We start from the raw sequence: 18441 nt of genomic DNA on the forward strand, positions 1-18441 counted from the left end.
CAGAAACAGAACTGTGCAACACTAGACACTGACTTTATGAAGGGACTGAAAATGTGAAGAGTTTCTACTAAAGAAAAACTTTCTCAATTAAAATCCAAAATCCACAAAAATCAGACCATAAGATATGCTTGATATTCATGTAGTGATATGTTCAGTCACATGTCCTAATAATAATAATAATAATAATAATAATAATAATAATAATAATAATAATAATAATAATAATAATAATAATAATAATAATAATAATAAACAGGTTCAGACACTGACAGAGGAGCTGGACAGCATGAACCAGGAAGTTCATATTTATGTTTTTTTACAGCCACCATTTTACTTGTTTTCAGTTCCCCGTCAAATCTGTCTCTTAGGTACATTATGATGTTCAAACAAAAAACATTACTACTCGTTTTTTTAATCAGTTGTTTCTTATACACATCTACTAACTTCACTAACATTAGAATATTTGTCTGTCACTGTTGTGACGTTGTAATTTCCTCAAATACTGAAAGAACATGTTTCTCAACTCAGCTGCAGGATGAACAGCAGAGGAGGGAGGAGGCTCAGAGAGAAGTAGAAAAAAAGAAAAAAGCAGTTTGAGCTGTCGTCCAACTTTCATGTTATGTTTTTATTATATTATCTCATCTTTATCTCACAAAGAACGAGTGACAACTGAATGCATTTGTGACACAGAATTGACATTAATTCTGAATGTAATGAGTCCAATAAAAACAAAGTCATGTTCTCTTCTATATATACAGGCCACTAAACATGGATGTTCCCGTTTTTTTATCATTATAATATTAATGGTCGTCATGCAATAACCTCTTGAAGAAACTCATACAAGTGATTTAAATTAATTTCATTCACATTCAGTTCTCTTGTAATTGTAGGATTTCCTCTCAGACACATGAAGTGATGCAGACCTGTCGTAGAGAATGAAAAATAAACCAAACCAAACAAGAACAAAAATATCAAAATAAAATAAAGCTTTTTACTGAGAGGTTTGGCTACATTGTTGTTGTTTTCTATTAGTTTTTTGTTTTTTGTATCTATCTTCATATCAAACAATTCCCTCTTTATTTCTGTCACAGTGCAGCTCTGTGATGACACAGATGAGATTTATACTGCTGTTACAGTGTAAATCCAGTGTTTCACACTGTAAACAGACAGAAACATGACTTCACTTCATCTAAAGTTTAAGGGAACTTTTACATTAATAACCAGTTAATATTGATTTTCCTACTTGTTTGTTTTTAGGTTCAAATGTCTCACTGATTCACCTTTCTGTTTAAATTAAAATGCTGCGTCAGACTTTGAGTATTTTTTCTGTATATGTGTTGCTCACATATCTTAATAAGATCATTTGTCTCTCATCTTGTCTTTCTTCATCGTTTCTCCTCTCAGATTAAAGTCTTACAAGATAAAGTCAACAAGCTCCTGGATGAAAAGAAGAGCCTGGACACCAAGAAAAATGAGGTTTATATCTGTTCAGTATAGATTTTGTTTTCCACCCCCCTACTTGTTTGTTTTTAGTTTTACATCCATCAGGGTTTTAATAACATGAGTGAGTTATTTACTTGATAAAACAGGAAACTGAGGAAAAATTCAGGATGGATCTGGAGAACAAGAACAAGGAGGTTCATCTTTTCACTCAAATTAATTAGCTGCAGTCTTCTCTCTTTGTTATCTTCTACTTTGTTGCTGAGATGATTTAAACTAGATATCAGAGCAAACCTGAGACTGTTACTCTCACTGTCCTGTGAGAGCAAACAAGATAAAGATTAGATTTAGTTGATGTATGTTTTATACTTATGTGTTCAGTTTAGTTTAGAGGACTACTTTCCAATTTGCATGTTGAATTCACCACAAAAATAAAAAAATAAATTGTGCACTTGAGATTCGACTCAGAGGAGAAAACAGTCACCAACCTGCTCTGAGACTTTTGTTGGTGTTGCAACATAAATCCACTCATGTTTTTTTCTTAGTAAACCTGAGAAATATGCTGCATGAACCAGGTTTTAATCACACCCTCCAACCAATCAGATGTAGGAATTTATCCAGTTCACAATGTAATATGTATATTTACATAATGAAATAAAACGCCTCTCTTAATTTCTCTCCTGTCTGCCAGTTGGAGGAGCAACTCAGGAATGAGGAGCAGAGGAGGATTAATGCTGAGACAGAAGTGGAGACCTTGAAGGAGCAGCTGGAGAAGAAGAACAAGGAGGTTCATTCTTTAACCTTAATCAAATAACTACAGTCATCTCTCTTTTTTAACTTCTCCTTAAAAAACTGATTTGTTAATGAGAACAAAACTAAAACATTTCTAACCATGAGAGCAAATATTAGACACAAGACTCTCAGACTGCTGATTAGTCATTTGTGGATACCTTTGTTTTTTTGTTTGTGTGTGTGTGTGTGTGTGTGTGTGTGTGTGTGTGTGTGTGTGTGTGTGTGTGTGTGTGTGTGTGTGTGTGTGTGTGTGTGTGTGCAGAGAGACACCAGTCCAGCCAGTCAGAGTTCAACCACAGAACCCGACAGCACCCAAGAAGGAAGAGATGTCAGTTCCAGCGACATGTCCAATCAGGTAATATTGTTGGGAGTGAATGAACTCTGTATAAGTATCCTGGTATATGATCATGTACATCAGGCATCAGATTTTTAACGTATACATTAATCAAGTGTGTCTTAAACTTATTCCACATTTGGGTTTATATAATGTTGCAGCACCAAGACTGTACTCACAGCGCTGCTAATATACACAGATTCCATTTTCTCTTGATTTCTTGTAAAATGACACAGATACACTGATCACCATACATCCCCTCATACACTGACAATATGGATTCATAACACAATGTACAGAAACAGGGTCATATCCACAATACCACAAGGGCTGAATGATTAATATCTCTTATATTGAAATCACAGAAAAAGTTCAAGTTTTCTAATCACAAGAGCTGCATTTTAATTATAACTTACATTATTAACAATGTCCTAATAAGCCATAAAAAATGTTGAATGTGTGAACTTTGAAGGCTCATTTAAGATATATTTTTTGAAAAAAAAAATTACATTTGAAGGTTGTGAATATTTTTTGTGTGTGGTTGAGAGAAACGACTGCTGTCTAGAAGATTTGTCCTGTTCTAGAAATCCAGTGAAAACAGATTTATTGATCCAGATGAAAAATCATCATTTTTGTGCCATGTGATTAGTTGATGTGTTTTTTATTGCCTGAGTAGTGAATGAATGATCTACTGAGTTTGGCTGCTGTGTGGTTTTTAAGTTTATTATACCCATTCATAGCACAAAAGATGAATAATAACCTTTTGATTTCCAACAGGCTTCCAGCTGACGTCCCTACAGCAGCTGTGGATCTGAGAAGACGACAGAATCCATCACAATACTGAGGATATTAGGATCCGTTCTCTATGTTTTCCAAGTTGGATTTGAAACATCGATAGAGACCAACTGTTACCCTCACTGGCCAGCATAAATCACAATTTCATCATAATGAAATGGCCATGAAAAAGGTTATCATCCATAACACCAATGATTATCCAAAAATAATGAAAGAAGAGAAATCTGAGTCCTTACTATCAAAGTCTGAGCTTCACAACACAGGTTTGTGGAAGTGTGTCATGTCTCAAACAAAAGAGATTTCTGAGGACTGTAGAGGAAGAGTTGTTGATGCTCACCAGGCTGGAAAGGGTTACAAAACCATTTGTAAAGAGTTTGGACTCCATCAGTTGACTGTCAGGCAGATTGTGTACAAATGGCGGACATTCAACATTTTGGTTTTAATCTCCTCTCTTTGTATATTCATATACATTACTGTATCATAACTTACATGTCATAGATGTACTGTACAACTCATTGTTACATGCTCCCTCCTGCTGGATATGATGTGCATTACATTTGACATACAACTCATAATGTCATATGTTCTCTCTCAGGCGGCCGGACCAACAAAGAGGGAGCAGAAATGAGGCTTGCTCTGTTTTTCCACTTCCCAGCCTTTGTATGTTACTGTCATGCTTTAGCTTTTGCCTTTGTTAGCCTTTTGTTTATTTGGTGGGTCTGCTAGTCCTATTTTTCACGGCTTTATTTCTGTTAGGTTTAGTTTTCATGCTGGTTTAGGTTAGAGAGCAGAGTCCAGATCCTGAGACCCTATGTTGGTTGGTCTGGGTGTCTTCCCTTCTTTTTGTTCCTTTTGGTCTGTTGATAGTTGTTGGTTTTTGTTAATAAATTGGTTTGACTTTTCTGATACACCTGACTCTTACATTATGTTTGGGCCTTCTTTGAAATGAGCTGTTTTAGAGGGTCGTAACATTTATACTGATGGCATTTCTGAGGAGCCCACTTTATCCTGAGAGAGTTTGCTTAACTGATAAAATCAAGATTGCACAATATGACCATAAATGGATCAGTGTTTCTCTTTTTTATTTTTTGCTTTCCCAGCTCACTGTGCCTCTTCCTGTGGTTTCTCTTCACTCTCAGCACTCTGCACATTGAATATGTTTGTCTAAATCAACCTTTTCTTATTCAGTGTCTTTGTCTTTAAAAAACTTCCTGTTTTAATTTTACTTTTAGGTGACAACAGGGACTCTAATGTTTCTTCACACGTTGTATCCGTCTCCTTACTGTATTTCTGTCCATTTTCTCTCTTTGGTAAGTCTTTCAAAGATATTTCCAGATTCACTGGTTACCTGGGGCAGTCCTCATGAGAGCCAGTTTCATCACAGTTTGATCCTCTTTGTGACTGCACTTGAACAAATGTTTAAAGTTCTTGTAATCTGGATTGACTGACCTTCATGTCTTGAAGTAATGATGGACTGTCATTTCTCTTTACTTAGTGGCGTCATTCTTGCCACAATATGATTTACTACAGTAGTGGAATAGGGCTATTTGCTGTATACCATAACTACCTCAGCACAACACAACTGATGCTCTCAAACGCACTAAAGAAATTCGACCAATTAACTTTGGACAAGGCTCACCTATTAACTGAAAACTAGGTGTAAAAAAATGTGTAAAGCTGCCATCAAGGCAAACAGGCTACTTTGAAGAATCTTAAATATGAAACATATTTTGGTTTATTTGACACCTTTTTGTTTACTACCTAATTCCATATGTGTTATTTCATAGTTTTCTTCAGTTTTGTTCTTCATTTTCACATCACATGGTATGTTCTGCTGCTGTAAATATTAAATATTTGGGTGTAAGATTAAAATCATTGATTGAGAAATTCTTGTACCCTTGTACAATGTCTTTTTTGATGAAGAATGGCACCCAGAACATAAAACATCTTTTGTGAGAGACCATGAATGTCAGAGAGGCCCTGTAGATTAAATCATTATGGCAGGGCATTTATTAGAACATTCTTTTATGAACATATATCCATATATTGAAGATAATTTTTCACAGTTTCCCCCCGTTGTTGAGCAACTGCAACACCCTCAAGACAAAATCTTCCTACATGTGATCTATAAGTTCTGCCCCACAAGGACAAACAGAGGCCTCACTGAGAGTAATTCTCAAGAGTGAACAGAGACTCCTCAAAACACAGTGAAGTGAAAAAGCATCTCAGGAAGAGGTCGTCATATACTCTCACATTAGACCAAACATCCCCCTATTGATGACAGATAGGTAAAAGACCTAACAGGACTGACTACACTGAAAAGACGGAACAAAAGGCGAAATCTCCAAAGGCAAATAATAATAATAATAATAATAATAATAATAATAATAAACTTTATTTATATAGCACCTTTCATAACATAAAAGATCAAAGTGCTTTACAGAAAAAGGTACAAACAAACAAAAAACAGATATTTAAAAATATTAAAAGAAAGGAGGAAAAAAAGAAATACAATAAACAATAAAAACTGCAATGATTAAAAGTGGTAAGAAGATAAAAAGAGGTAAAATCATGAGATAAGAGAGATAAAACAGGTAGTCAAAAACAGCTGATAACAGTAAAAAGCTTGAGTTTGGTTGAGTAAATTAAAACCAAGACCATAAAAATAAGTTTTGAGCTGCTTCTTGAAAATATCAACAGAGGATGCTTGTCTAATATGTGGTGGGAGTAGTTTCCAGATCTTTGGTGCACAGCTGCAAAAAGCTGCCTCACCATACTTTTTGCATTTTGTTTGTGGCACATTTAATAAGCCTGCATTAAGCGACCTAAGCGAAAGGTTTGGCACATATTCTGACAAGAAATCTGAAAGACATGAAGGTGCTAGAGACCTTTTTGGGCTTTAAAAACAAGTAAAAGAATTATAAAATCTACCCTCAACGTTACAGGTAGCTAGTGTAATGATGCCAATACCGGTGTAATGTGTTCCCTTTTCCTAGTGTGGGTTAAAATTCTTGCTGCTGAGTTTTGAATGAGTTGCAGTCGATCAATGGTTTTATTTGGTAAACCAGTATAAAGTGAACTACAATAATCTAAGTGTGAAAAAACAAAGGCATGAGTGAGTTTCTTGACATCTTCTAAAGTAAGGTAGGGTCTGACTCTTGCGATGTTTCTTAAATGATAAAAAGCTATCTTTGTAACGTTGTGAACATGACTTTTAAAATTCAATTCAGAGTCACATTGCGTTGGTCCAATGATAGTTTCCAGATTTCATCTTCAATTCTCTCCACTGTAAGGCAGAGTAGCAACAGTGGAAAAGAGCAGTAGATTGCTCCTTGCGTTAGCCAATGCAACAGTTAGCTTGTTGTAGCAGGCTGAAGGACTCTTTATACATCCATGGAAGGACTGTTAAGGACTGTTGTTAAGCTAACGGGAGAATGAATTTGGACTGGGCAGCGCAGCAGCGGCAGGACGCTGCCGGGGAGGCTGGAGAGAGAAGCAACCGGAGAAACAACCAGGAGAGTTAGCTTGTTTGTCATTGTTGCTAATGATATCAGACTGGTTAACCAGCAGCCACAAAGTTCTGTTAACTAGCAAACAAGATGACCAACAGCTACAAATGGACATTATGACATGAATACTTCATCTCCATGAAAGAAAGAAGAAGACGTCAGATAATGTGAGTCAGATACAGCTTCTCTCTCTCTGTCTCTTTGGTTGTTAATGTCATCTCTGATGGTTGAATGTCTCTGTGGCTGTTGACTATATTTTGTATATCATGTATATAAATAAGAGTGTGTAAGTCAAATATTTGATACATGCATTAATACTTTCTGATGTGAACCTACACTTTTAGATCTGTGAATGTTTTTAGTGTTCAGTCTTTCTAGTATTCAGCACTGATCTGTTCCTGTATCACATTATAAGCTTTGTGCTACTTCATATATTTCTGTTTACTAAGAAAATACATAAGAAACACATGTAAATCATGTGATATGTTGTCTGTTTTTGATGAGAACATAAATCTGTTGTCACAACAGAACAATACTATAAATCTGAATTTCACTTTGTTGGTAAAATGACACATTTAGAACCACTGCAAGGCTAAAATGAGCACTTCTTTGTTTAGAAACAATATGCTAAATGTATTAAAGAAGCAGCTTTTTCACCACTCAGGTTTTTGTTTTTGAAAGCAAATTGTTTTATTTGCATATGAAATTGCCCCCCACCCCTCTAATTTCATCAGGTGAGGGACAATAATATAGTTTGATGTGGTTTGTTGTAAGATTCCATGTTGGTTTTCCTCCTGTCCTCCCCAATTTTTTGAGTCACCAGCTGCCACTGATACACACACAATACTTGTTAGTAGATCAGATCACTGTTTGTTTGGGTTTGCACATGAGATTTGTTGACAATAAAAAAATATAGAAAATCACCAGCTATATCCTTTAATCCCAATAAGAATGAAGATAAAATAGTTTTTGGTTTTGCTCTCCTCTCTCTGACTATTCATATACAGATATTTGTGGTGTGTTTGAAGCCTGTGGACATATTGGAAAAAAACCCAAAGAACTTAAACTGCATAAAACTTACATGTCATAGATGCACTGTACAACTCATGCATTGTTACATGCTCCCCCCTGCTGGATATTATGTGCATTACATTTGACATTCAACTCATAATGTCGTGTTCTCTCTCAGGCGGCCGGACCAACAAAGAGGGGGGAGGAATGAGGCTTGCTCTGTTTTTCCACTTCCCAGCCTTTGTATGTTACTGTCATGCTTCAGCTTTTTCCTTTGTTAGTCTTTTGTTTATTTGGGGGGTCCGGTAGTCCTATTTTTCATGGCTTTATTTCTGTTAGGTTTAGTTTTCATGCTGGTTTATGTTAGAGAGCAGAGTCCAGATCCTGAGACCCTTTGTGGGTTGCTCTGGGTGTCTTCCCTTCTTTTTGTTCCTTTTGGTCTGCTCATCAGCTTTTGATAGTTGTTGGTTTTTGTTAATAAATTGGTTTGACTTTTCTGATACACCTGACTCTTACATTATGTTTGGGCCTTCTTTGAAATGAGCTGTTTTAGAGGGTCGTAACATTTATACTGATGGCATTTCTTTATCCTGAGAGAGTTTGCTTAACTGATAAAATCAAGATTGCACAATATGACCATAAATGGATCAGTGTTTCTCTTTTTTATTTTTTGCTTTCCAAGTTCACTGTGCCTCTTCCTGTGGTTTCTTTTCACTCTCAGCACTCTGCACATTGAATATGTTTGTCTAAACCAACCTTTTCTTATTCAGTGTCTTTGTCTTTAAAAAACTTCCTGTTTTAATTTTACTTTTAGGTGACAACAGGGACTCTAATGTTTCTTTTTGCATATTGATCTCAGTCTAGTTTCCCACACATGCTGTATCCGTCTCCTTACTGTATTTCTGTCCATTTGCTCTCTTTGGTAAGTCTTTCAAAGATATTTCCAGATTCACTGATTAGCTGGGGCAGTCCTCATGAGAGCCAGTTTCATCACAGTTTGATCCTCTTTGTGACTGCACTTGAACAAATGTTTAAAGTTCTTGAAATCTGGATTGACTGACCTTCATGTCTTGAAGTAATGATGGACTGTCATTTCTCTTTACTTAGTGGCGTCATTCTTGCCACAATATGATTTACTACAGTAGTAGAATAGGGCTATTTCCTGTATACCATAACTACCTCTGTACAACACAACTGATGCTCTCAAACGCACTAAGAGGGCAAGAAATTCCACCAATTAACTTTGGACAAGGCTCACATGTTAACTGAAAACCAGGTGACGACTTCATGAATCTCATTAAGATATTGCCAAAAATGTGTAAAGCTGCCATCAAGGCAAACAGGCTACCTTGAAGAATTGTAAATATGAAACATATTTTGGTTTATTTGATATCTTTTTGTTTACTACCTAATTCCATATGTGTTATTTCATAGTTTTCTTCAGTTTTGTTCTACAATGTAGAAAATAGTAAAAATAAAGAGAGGCCCTTGAATGAGTAGGTGTCACCTAACTTTTGACTACCATGTTTAAATATACACACAACACATTTTCACATCACATGGTATGTTCTGCTGAAATATTAAATATCAGGATGTAAGATTAAAATCATTGATTGAGAAATTCTTGTACCCTTGTACAATGTCTTTTTTGATGAAGAATAAAGATGAAGAAACTCCACAGGCTCCACTTGATGCTTACTTGAATATATGAAGTTTATTGAAAACAAATATCTGATATCAGAGAGGCCTTTGGCACAGTGTATACTTGGATACAAACACACCAAAAACTTAAAGGCGTACAAGGAACAGTCAGTTCTTATATTGTAGCACAGATCATGCAACCTGAGAGGGAGGGAAAAATGGGAATCCAGGGTCCAAGTGAACTCTAATTGTAAATAACGACGATAGCTTTGTTACCCATCCAAGGCTACCACCCTATCTCATATGCTGGCACCCAGAACATAAAACATCTTTTGTGAGAGACCATGAATGTCAGAGAGGCCCTGTAGATTAAATCATTATGGCAGGGCATTTTTTAGAACATTCTTTTACGAACATATATCCAGTTATTGAAGATAATTTCTGCCACAGTTTCCCTCGTTGTTGAGTAACCTCAACACCCTCAAGACAAAATCTTCCTACATGTGATCTATAAGTTCTGCCCTACAAGGACAAACAGAGGCTTCACTGAGAGTAATTCTCAAGAGTGAACAGAGACTCCTCAAAACACAGTGAAGTACAAAAGGATCTCAGGAAGAGGTCGTCATGTACTCTCACATTAGGCCAAACATCCTATTGATGACAGGCAGGTAAAAGACCTCACAGGACTGACTACACTGAACAGACAGAACAAAAGGCAAATCTCCAAAGGCAAATATAATAATAATAATAATAATAATAATAATAATAATAATAATAATAAACTTTATTTATATAGCACCTTTCATAACAAAATGCAGCTCAAAGTGCTTTACAGAAAAAGGCACAAACAAACAAACAAAAAACATGTTTAAAAATATTAAAAGAAAGGAGAAAAAAAGAAATACAACAAACAATAGAAACTGCAATGATTAAAAGAGGTAAGAAGATAAATAGAGGTAAAATCATGAGATAAGAGAGATAAAACAGGTAGTAAAAAACAGCTGATAACAGTAAAAGGCTTGAGTTTGGTTGAGTAAATTAAAAGCAAGACCATAAAATAAGTTTTGAGCTGCTTTATGTGTATCTTAAAATTAACATGTGAAAAAAGACATGTTTTTCGCTTTACATGTGAATTCAAACTTAACATGTGAAAAGGACAGTGTCACATGTAAAGTGAAACATTTCACATGTGAACCTAAGTTTCACATTTGGAAGAAATCACGTGTATCTTGAAATTCACGTGAAAAAGACAACATGTTTTCAGCTTTACATGTGATTGCAAACTTTACGTATGAAAAAGATAATGTCACATGTGAAGTGAAACATTTCACATGATGTTGTGGTTTCACATGTGAACCTAAGTTCCACATTTGAAAATCACATGTGTATCTTAAATTCACATGTGAAAAAAAAAAGTTTTTAGTTTTATATGTTAATGCAAACTTAACATGTGAAAGGGATAAATTCACGTGTAAAATGAAACATTCACATGTGATGTGATTTCACATGTGATAAAAGACAACAACAATGCAAACTTTTACATGTGAAAATCTATGGTGAAAATCAACATTTCCTATGTGAACTGACACATCTCACTGATTGATTTCACATGTAAACTCAAGAGCTTTTCCTTCCATGTAAACTAAGACATTTCACATGTAACATGATTAAGCATGCTGTAAAAGACATGTTTCAAGTTTCAAGAGGAATTTTGATTTTTGGATCGAAAAGGTACTCTTTGTAAAATGTTCTCTTCCTGGACATTTTGTTAACGCCACCTAAGTGTACTGAGTATATTAATATAAGTATTGAGCCACGGAGCTCGCGCTTCCCGCCCACACACTCTAGGTTCCCCATGCTGCCTTCGGGACCTCACGGAAATATTACAATTATCGAGTGTAATACATAAATGATCATAAACGTGAACAACAACGGTCTCAAAAACACATACATTACTATGATATGTGAGATGTCGCATTTATAGGCTGTAAATAACGTATCCCATGTCCGTTTCTGATGTTCACTATGGAGCAATATGGTAGGTTTGTTTTTGTAATACCGTTTATATATTCCGTAGTTTATTATTTGATCCATTACATGTCTGGCCTATTTTTTTCATTTCATTAATTCATTTAATTTAATCCGTATTAAGTTAGTAAAATCTGCACCAAAAAATTACTTTACATAGGTCTATTATCCTCTGTAAGTAAACGTGAGACAAGCTTTTGATGAAGACAAATCTTGGATGGTGCACTTGAATGCATCGTCATCTTTGACCGTTGGGAGCAGATTAACGTCACAGACGGAGACAGAGAAATGGATCGGGATGCGGTGATTTATCGGGTCGACGACGACCAAATTAGTATATTTAAAGACAAATAAAAGAAGAAAATACTGAATGAAACTGACATGATCGGGCTGGTGGAGTACGGCTCAGCTGGTAAGCCGACAAGGGGAGGATGGCGAAAATACTCAGAAACTGTAAGTTACTGGTAGTGAGTGGTGAGTAACTGTTAACTTAAAACTAGCTTAACGCTAACGTTACTTTGACATCATACCAGCTAGCTAGTTAGATGCTAATAGCTGTAACGTTAAGTCGTATGCTTTCATAAGTACATGAATTGGTTGTTTTTTTTATTTGCCACGTTTAATTAATTGTTCGGTGAAATCATTCGTTGCATAGCTTCATCTGTGAATTTAGCACGGTGTAACGTTACGTCGACGTTAATTTAACGTTACTCTGTGATTCGCACAACGTTATCATTAACGTTATCATTAATTGTAAGTACAATTGAAGACCCTCAGAAGGAAAATCAAAAGGCATATTTTAACTTAACCTACCTGTTATACAGCAGTAGAAATTATTTCTTCCACTTCAGTATACTCTCTCTCTCTCTCTGTCTCTCTCTCCGTCTCTCTCTCTCTCTCTCTCTCTCTCTCTCTCTCTCTCTCTCTCTCTCTCTCTCTCTCTGTCTCTTTTCTTTTGAGTATATAACTACAATAACGTCTCAACCCAACTGGTCAAAGCAGATGGCGTCCGCCTAGAGTCCAGTTCTGCTTGGCGTTTCTTCCCGTTAAAGGGGAGTTTTTCCTTGCTGCTGTCACTAAGTGCTGCTCATGGAGGAATGTTGGGTCTCTGTATATTAAAGAGTTCGGTCTAAACCTGCTCTATGTGTAAAGAGTCCTGAGATAACTTCTGTTATGATTAGGTGCTTTATAAATAAAACTGAATTGAATTGAATATACGTGAACAGTTGCAGTTCAGAAGCAGATAAAGCTAGGACAGAGTAGATCTAACAGGGTAAAATACTATCCAAGTTAGGTTGAGAGATAAATTGGGATGGGAATTGTATTCAGTGCTACTGACCAATATAATTTATACACCCTATTAAACTAATGTTAAAATAAAGGGCCAGATCACTTTTGGGTGAGAGGGAGGCAAAGATCATTCTGCCAACACATAAGGCCTTACCACACTGAGGTTAAAGTTGAGGCCAGGTTACCATAGCAACATCTCTTTTCATTAAGCCATTTTGACAGTCAACCAAGAATTTTAAAGATGTTCTAATTCTGGGTTGTACATTATCATAGAAGAATTATTAATACTTGAAAGTGAATAACATTTAATTTACCTATACAGGTATAACATAATACTTCCATCTCTTATTACAGAAGACTCTGCTCACATAAAAACATTGGAGAGGAGGTGGCTGGAGCAGGTAATCTTTATTGGTATTTATTGTGTAGTTTTTGTAGTTCCTGCTGTAGGTTTACTGGTGCTGTGTACAGATACAGACCTGCCAAACAGTGCTGAACTGCTGTGATGTATAGTGATAAACAATGTAGCTCATCCTTAGTGCTTTTAACTTCAGTTGCTAAAAGTTAATCTTTGGTCTCAGTGTCTCTAAACAACCCCTTGTGCAGAAAGTGCAGAAAACATTGAAATCTAGTTTCAGAACAACTGACTTAAAATGTTAATGAAGTACTCTCCAACCAGTAGATAGAAGTACTGTGCCAGAGTGCAGTGATATTATGCATGGACATCCACTGTGTTTAGCTATATTATATTTTATTATTGTATTAAATCTCACAAGGCTGCTACAAAATATGCACACATGCTTTTACACAAATTAAACTGGTCGGTTAACTCGTATTGCCTGTAACCCACTGACAAGGTGCAAAATTAACTTTTTTGTCCACCAGCCAAATAGCTAGTCAATGTTCAAATTTTACCAGCCACTCAATAGATTATCACTGATTTTTTGGCTGGTGAGTGAAGCAAATCTACCAGCCACTTGCGTATTTTACCAACATTTGGCTGGTGGTTGGCGCTAATTTTGTGCCTTGCCCGTTAACCTGTATTACCAGGGCTCATCAATCCTGCATGCCATTGTTTCCTGTCCAGCAGTGGTGTTACATGTTATAGTTTTTAAATGCATGATGGCAAACGTGATCATTTACAACATGAGATACAGTTGAGTTATGGTTGAAATAGGGTCGGATTGATAAAAATCATATCAATGCCTATGGCTGCAGATTTGTGATGTGTGTCCATCCTAACAATAATATAATCTCACTGAGAAGCTTTTTGTGAATTTGTTGAGAGTTCAGCCTTTTCAGAGCTACGATATAAGCAATGTTACTTGCTTGAAGGACAAAGATTTATCAGCACACACTTTGATCTATATTCCATTTCCATGTAATGGTGCACAATTTAAAAGTTTTTTCTAATTATTTGTTATTCCATGTATGTAATCTTTGTTCATTGTATTTCCAAATTTTGACTTCTTTTCTCCAATCTGGCATGTATCAGGTAGGTGTTGAAATTGAAATAGTCCTTGTATTTTTACAAAACCTCATCATTATCCTGAAACCATTTACAGTGCTTTCCTCGTGTGATATGAATCTTATTTTCTTTCTCAATATTTGTCTTTCTATTTTGACAGCTCAAGTGTAAGGGCGCTTTCCAGGCACTGCAGAGGCAGACATAAAGGCTCAGAAGCTTAAAGACCTGAGGGTTAAAAGCTGGAGTCAGAGGTAAGCTTAATTCACCAATAGTTACCTTGGTACAGATGCTTTAAAGGTCCAGTGTGTAGTATTAGTATTTAGTATCTACTTGCGGGTCTCCCTCCACGGTGGCTGCCATGTTGCATTGCCATGTTTCTACAGTAGCGCAGAACGGATAAACCTAATACTGGCTCTAGTGAGAGCCTTACACGTTTTTAGATTCGTTGGGTGGGTACCAGAAATGCACCGGTTGTAAAATGAAGAAGAAGAACAGAGAATAATTAGTTGCTGTTCCACACCAAACATTTTGTATTGTGAGAAGTTTTTGAAACCAAAATTTGATAAATCATACTTATTTAGGAAATCACAGGAACGTAAATTGTCATCGTCAAAGAAACAAAAACATGAAGAAGCTAAACGAAATTGGGACAAGGGACAGCATAAAACGAGGATAAACCCAGATGGAAATCCCTGATGAGAGAAATGTTTGCAGACTGATGCCGAAGTTTCCTATTTTCTGCTGGACAGGTAAGAGTGTAATGTATATTTATTTTGCCCCGTTGCTAATGGTTCAAACCTAGATGATGTACAATATTTATTAGCAGCACATTAGTTTCCCTGAAAAGAAATGCCGCCATGTAACGTTAAATATTAGCACACTTTAGCTTCAATTTGTGCCTCTCACAGAGCTGGTGGTTTGATAAGAGACACAGGGAAGCAATGTTGTGCTAATAACCCAAAGATTTATTCATTTTCTGTGGCAGTAAGATAACACATGGACCGATAACTTGCTAAGATACTTAGTGCTGGTGATGTGCTAAAGACAGTAAGTCAGAGTAATGAGTTAGTGTGAAAGATAAATTGAGGAGAAGTCTGCTCATCACCCGGTTAATACATTCTGTGAATATTTTTCACAGTGCTCCATAATTTCATTGTTTGCTCCTAATTTGTCATTTAGGAGCACATGTACACATTGGGGGGCAAAGTTAGCTTATAGTCCAACACAAGTAATGTTTTCCCCGTTTCAATGTTGAAAAACATGTAATTGCTACCAGAGTTTTAATTTTACATTCATCAGTCAGAAGTAGAATTTTTCTGTTATTTATTTTGGTATGTTTATCCAGGCCAGCCAAGGCTCCCAGCATCTTAGGACATAACATAATGTATTACAGTGGTATGTGACTGTATCATAAAGCACTTATTTTCTTGATGTTGCTGTTGTTTCTCCAGTTATGAGAGAGGTCCTGTAGCATCGATGCATGGTATTGCCTTTATCTTCATCCTAAAGTGACTGTGTAATAGGTCAGGGGTATTTCACCATCTGCCATTGATGGCCAGGAGTACATAGGTTTTCATTACAACCAAAGCCAACAAAAGTTGATTTCACTGAGTAGCTACTTGTTTCTGACTGAAAGTGTGTTAATCAATGTTGTTGGGATGAAAATCTGCATACTGTCAGCCCTCCATGGAATACAATTGAAGACCCTTGACTGAAATTATTATATATGTTTTGTTTCTCCCCTCAAGGCAGTAAAGATAAAAGGACAGTCCATTCACCTCAACTGGCGGAAAGACATCAACTTTTTTTGGTGATGTTGTAAGACAGCAAACACAACCAAGCAGTTTCTGGCAAGTACACAACATATATATAAATATGATTTCTAATCGCAAGTTCATTCATTTCTATGTGATGGGACTTTTTATAGTGCTGTTCTATTTTTCTTAGGCACTATGGCAGTGTTGTCAAACTCATTTTAGCTTAGGAGCCACATGGAAGAAAATTTATTCCCAAGTGGGCCGGACTGGTAAAATCATGAACTTCAGATTGCTTTCTTTGTTTTACTTTGGTCCAAAATAGAACAAGCACATTCTGAAAATGTGACAATACACTTAGTTAAAAATTCTGAGGAAAAAAATGGTGCAATTTTAAGAACACAGTGCCTCAGTGATTGGAACTTAGACTTTGTCTCAGTGTATTTGCAAAGCTATTCAACTTTAAGTCACAGCCTATCTGGGATTGAATGAAATACAAATAAATATAAGTGCTTGTGCGTGAGCCTTGAGCGCAGCTTTGTTTTATTGATGCTAATTGCAGAGAAAACTTGCTCACAAAGATATGTGGTTCCAAACATGCATAATACTTTTGCAGCAAGGGCTGTCAAGTTGGTGTAACCTGGCAATAGATACCAATAAAATGTGTCCAAGCCAGCTGCGGCAAATTTGCCCTTCAAATCTGAGTCACACTGCATGTCTATTATTTCAAGTTGGATGTTGACAGGCAGATCAGAGGCATTCACGGTGAATGCAAGCAAAAAACTGTGCCGTCTTTCTCCAGTTCACCAAAAATCTGAAAGCGTTGCTCAAACTCCCGCAATAGTCCCGTAATTTTATCTTTGAATCGCTTAATGTCCACAGCATGTTGGGTTGCGCACACATCTTTCAGACAAGGAAAGTGAGCTGCATCACCACCTGCCAGTTGCGTCTCCCACAATGACAGCTTCAACTTGAACGCACATATGCTGTCATAATACTGCGTGACAACTTTGTTGTGGCCTTGCAGTATTTTTGTTCAAGTTATTCAAGTGCACTGTAACATCCACCATGAATGCAAGGTCCTGCATCCATTCTGTGGACTGAAATTCTAACACTGGTTTGCCCTTTTTTTCCATGAACTGTTCAATTTCCTCTCATAAATCAAAGAAACACCTCATACAGCACCTCGGCTTAACCATCTTACCTTGGTGTGGTACGGCAGGCCATAGTTGTGGTCTTTCTCTCTGACAAGGCTGTCAAACTGACGGGGATTCAGGCCTCTGGATTGGATGAAATTGGATGAAAACAGTTTGGATGACCACCTTCATGACATTATCCATCTTTAATGACTTGCAACACAAAGCCTCCTGATGCAGAATACAGTGAAAAGTCCAAAAATCGCGTCCTCCATTTGCAGTCTGCACTGTCTCTCTGAACATTGTCACATCACCTACTTTTTTCCCGATCATTGAGGGCGCACCATCTGTAGCCAGGCTGACGGTTTGGGACCAGTCCATTCCGACCCTGTCCAGCGCACCGACGAGTGCAGTGAAAATATCAGCTACTGTTGTAGTATCCATCATTGACACCAACTCCACGAACTCGGTGACAGTCAACGTGTCATCAACTCCGCGGATGAATATGGCCAGTTGTGCAACATCTGTAATGTCTGTGCTTTCATCAACTGCAACTGAAAAGGCAATAAATGACTTTGCGCTTCAATTGACTATCCAAATCCGCCGAAAGATCAAAAATCTTGTCTGCAACTGTGTTTCTTGTCAGGCTGATATTTGCAAAAGCCTAGCGCTTTTCAGGGCACACAATCTCCGTAGCCTTCAGCATGCATGTTTTCACAAATCCACCCTCACTAAATGGTTTTGAAGCCACTGCTATTTCATTAGCAATAAGGTAGCTAGCTTTCACTGCAGCGTCACTGATTTCTCGGCAATGAGTAAACACAGACTGCTGTTTCTTCAGACCCTCCAACAATTCATTCACCTTCTCTCTTCTTTGTTGTCCTTGAAAGTTGTTGTATTTGACAGCATGAAGAGTCTCATTATGGCGACGAAGGTTATATTCTTTCAGCACTGAAACATGCTGTGAACACACCAAACACACAGTTTTCCCATTCACTTCCGTGAATAAATAAGAGGATGTCCACTTTTCATGGAACACTCTGCATTCTGCGTCCACTTTTCTCTTTTTTGACAGAGACATTTTGGGGCAATGAGGGTGCCAAAGCACATAATGTTCAAAGTAGAAGACATAGTAGGGCAGGCAGCACAACAAGGTAGCTCCGGACTAGCTGTACTTCCTTGGCCTACTTGCTCAGCCCTGGTATAAACAGTTTGCTTGCTTAACAGAATTGCTATTGCGACA

The 18441-nt window shown here is 36.9% G+C and overlaps 1 protein-coding gene and 2 long non-coding RNA genes across 6 annotated transcripts in view; 2 read left to right on the forward strand and 1 right to left on the reverse strand.

Moving 5' to 3' along the window:
* LOC122974137 (butyrophilin subfamily 3 member A2-like) overlaps positions 1-18441 on the forward strand; it is a 95189-nt gene that overhangs the window by 7238 nt on the left and 69510 nt on the right. The window contains exons 7-10 of one of the 3 annotated variants that reach the window (XM_044342057.1): positions 1405-1476; positions 2132-2227; positions 2495-2587; positions 3344-4412. The exons of the other annotated variants lie outside the window; for them this stretch is intronic. Of the exons in view, the coding sequence (XP_044197992.1) occupies positions 1405-1476; positions 2132-2227; positions 2495-2587; positions 3344-3355 (273 nt within the window). The 3' untranslated portion in view covers positions 3356-4412. Of the gene's footprint in view, positions 1-1404; positions 1477-2131; positions 2228-2494; positions 2588-3343; positions 4413-18441 lie in introns of those variants that run through there. 3 annotated transcript variants of the gene reach the window in all.
* On the reverse strand, positions 461-14040 carry LOC122974332. The gene is made up of 3 exons (XR_006400342.1): positions 13778-14040; positions 7000-7004; positions 461-473 (listed from the first exon to the last, which is right to left on the reverse strand). It is a non-coding gene; the product is annotated as an uncharacterized LOC122974332 (long non-coding RNA).
* Positions 10982-17679, forward strand: LOC122974300. 2 transcript variants are annotated; one of them, XR_006400296.1, is made up of 5 exons: positions 10982-12003; positions 13195-13241; positions 14469-14559; positions 14890-15057; positions 16057-17679. It is a non-coding gene; the product is annotated as an uncharacterized LOC122974300 (long non-coding RNA). The 2 variants fall into 2 exon arrangements; XR_006400297.1 differs by lacking the exon at positions 14890-15057 and having other exon boundaries at positions 10991-12003.

The sequence above is a fragment of the Thunnus albacares genome, chromosome 22, assembly GCF_914725855.1.
Source record: "Thunnus albacares chromosome 22, fThuAlb1.1, whole genome shotgun sequence".
Lineage (NCBI taxonomy): Eukaryota > Metazoa > Chordata > Actinopteri > Scombriformes > Scombridae > Thunnus > Thunnus albacares.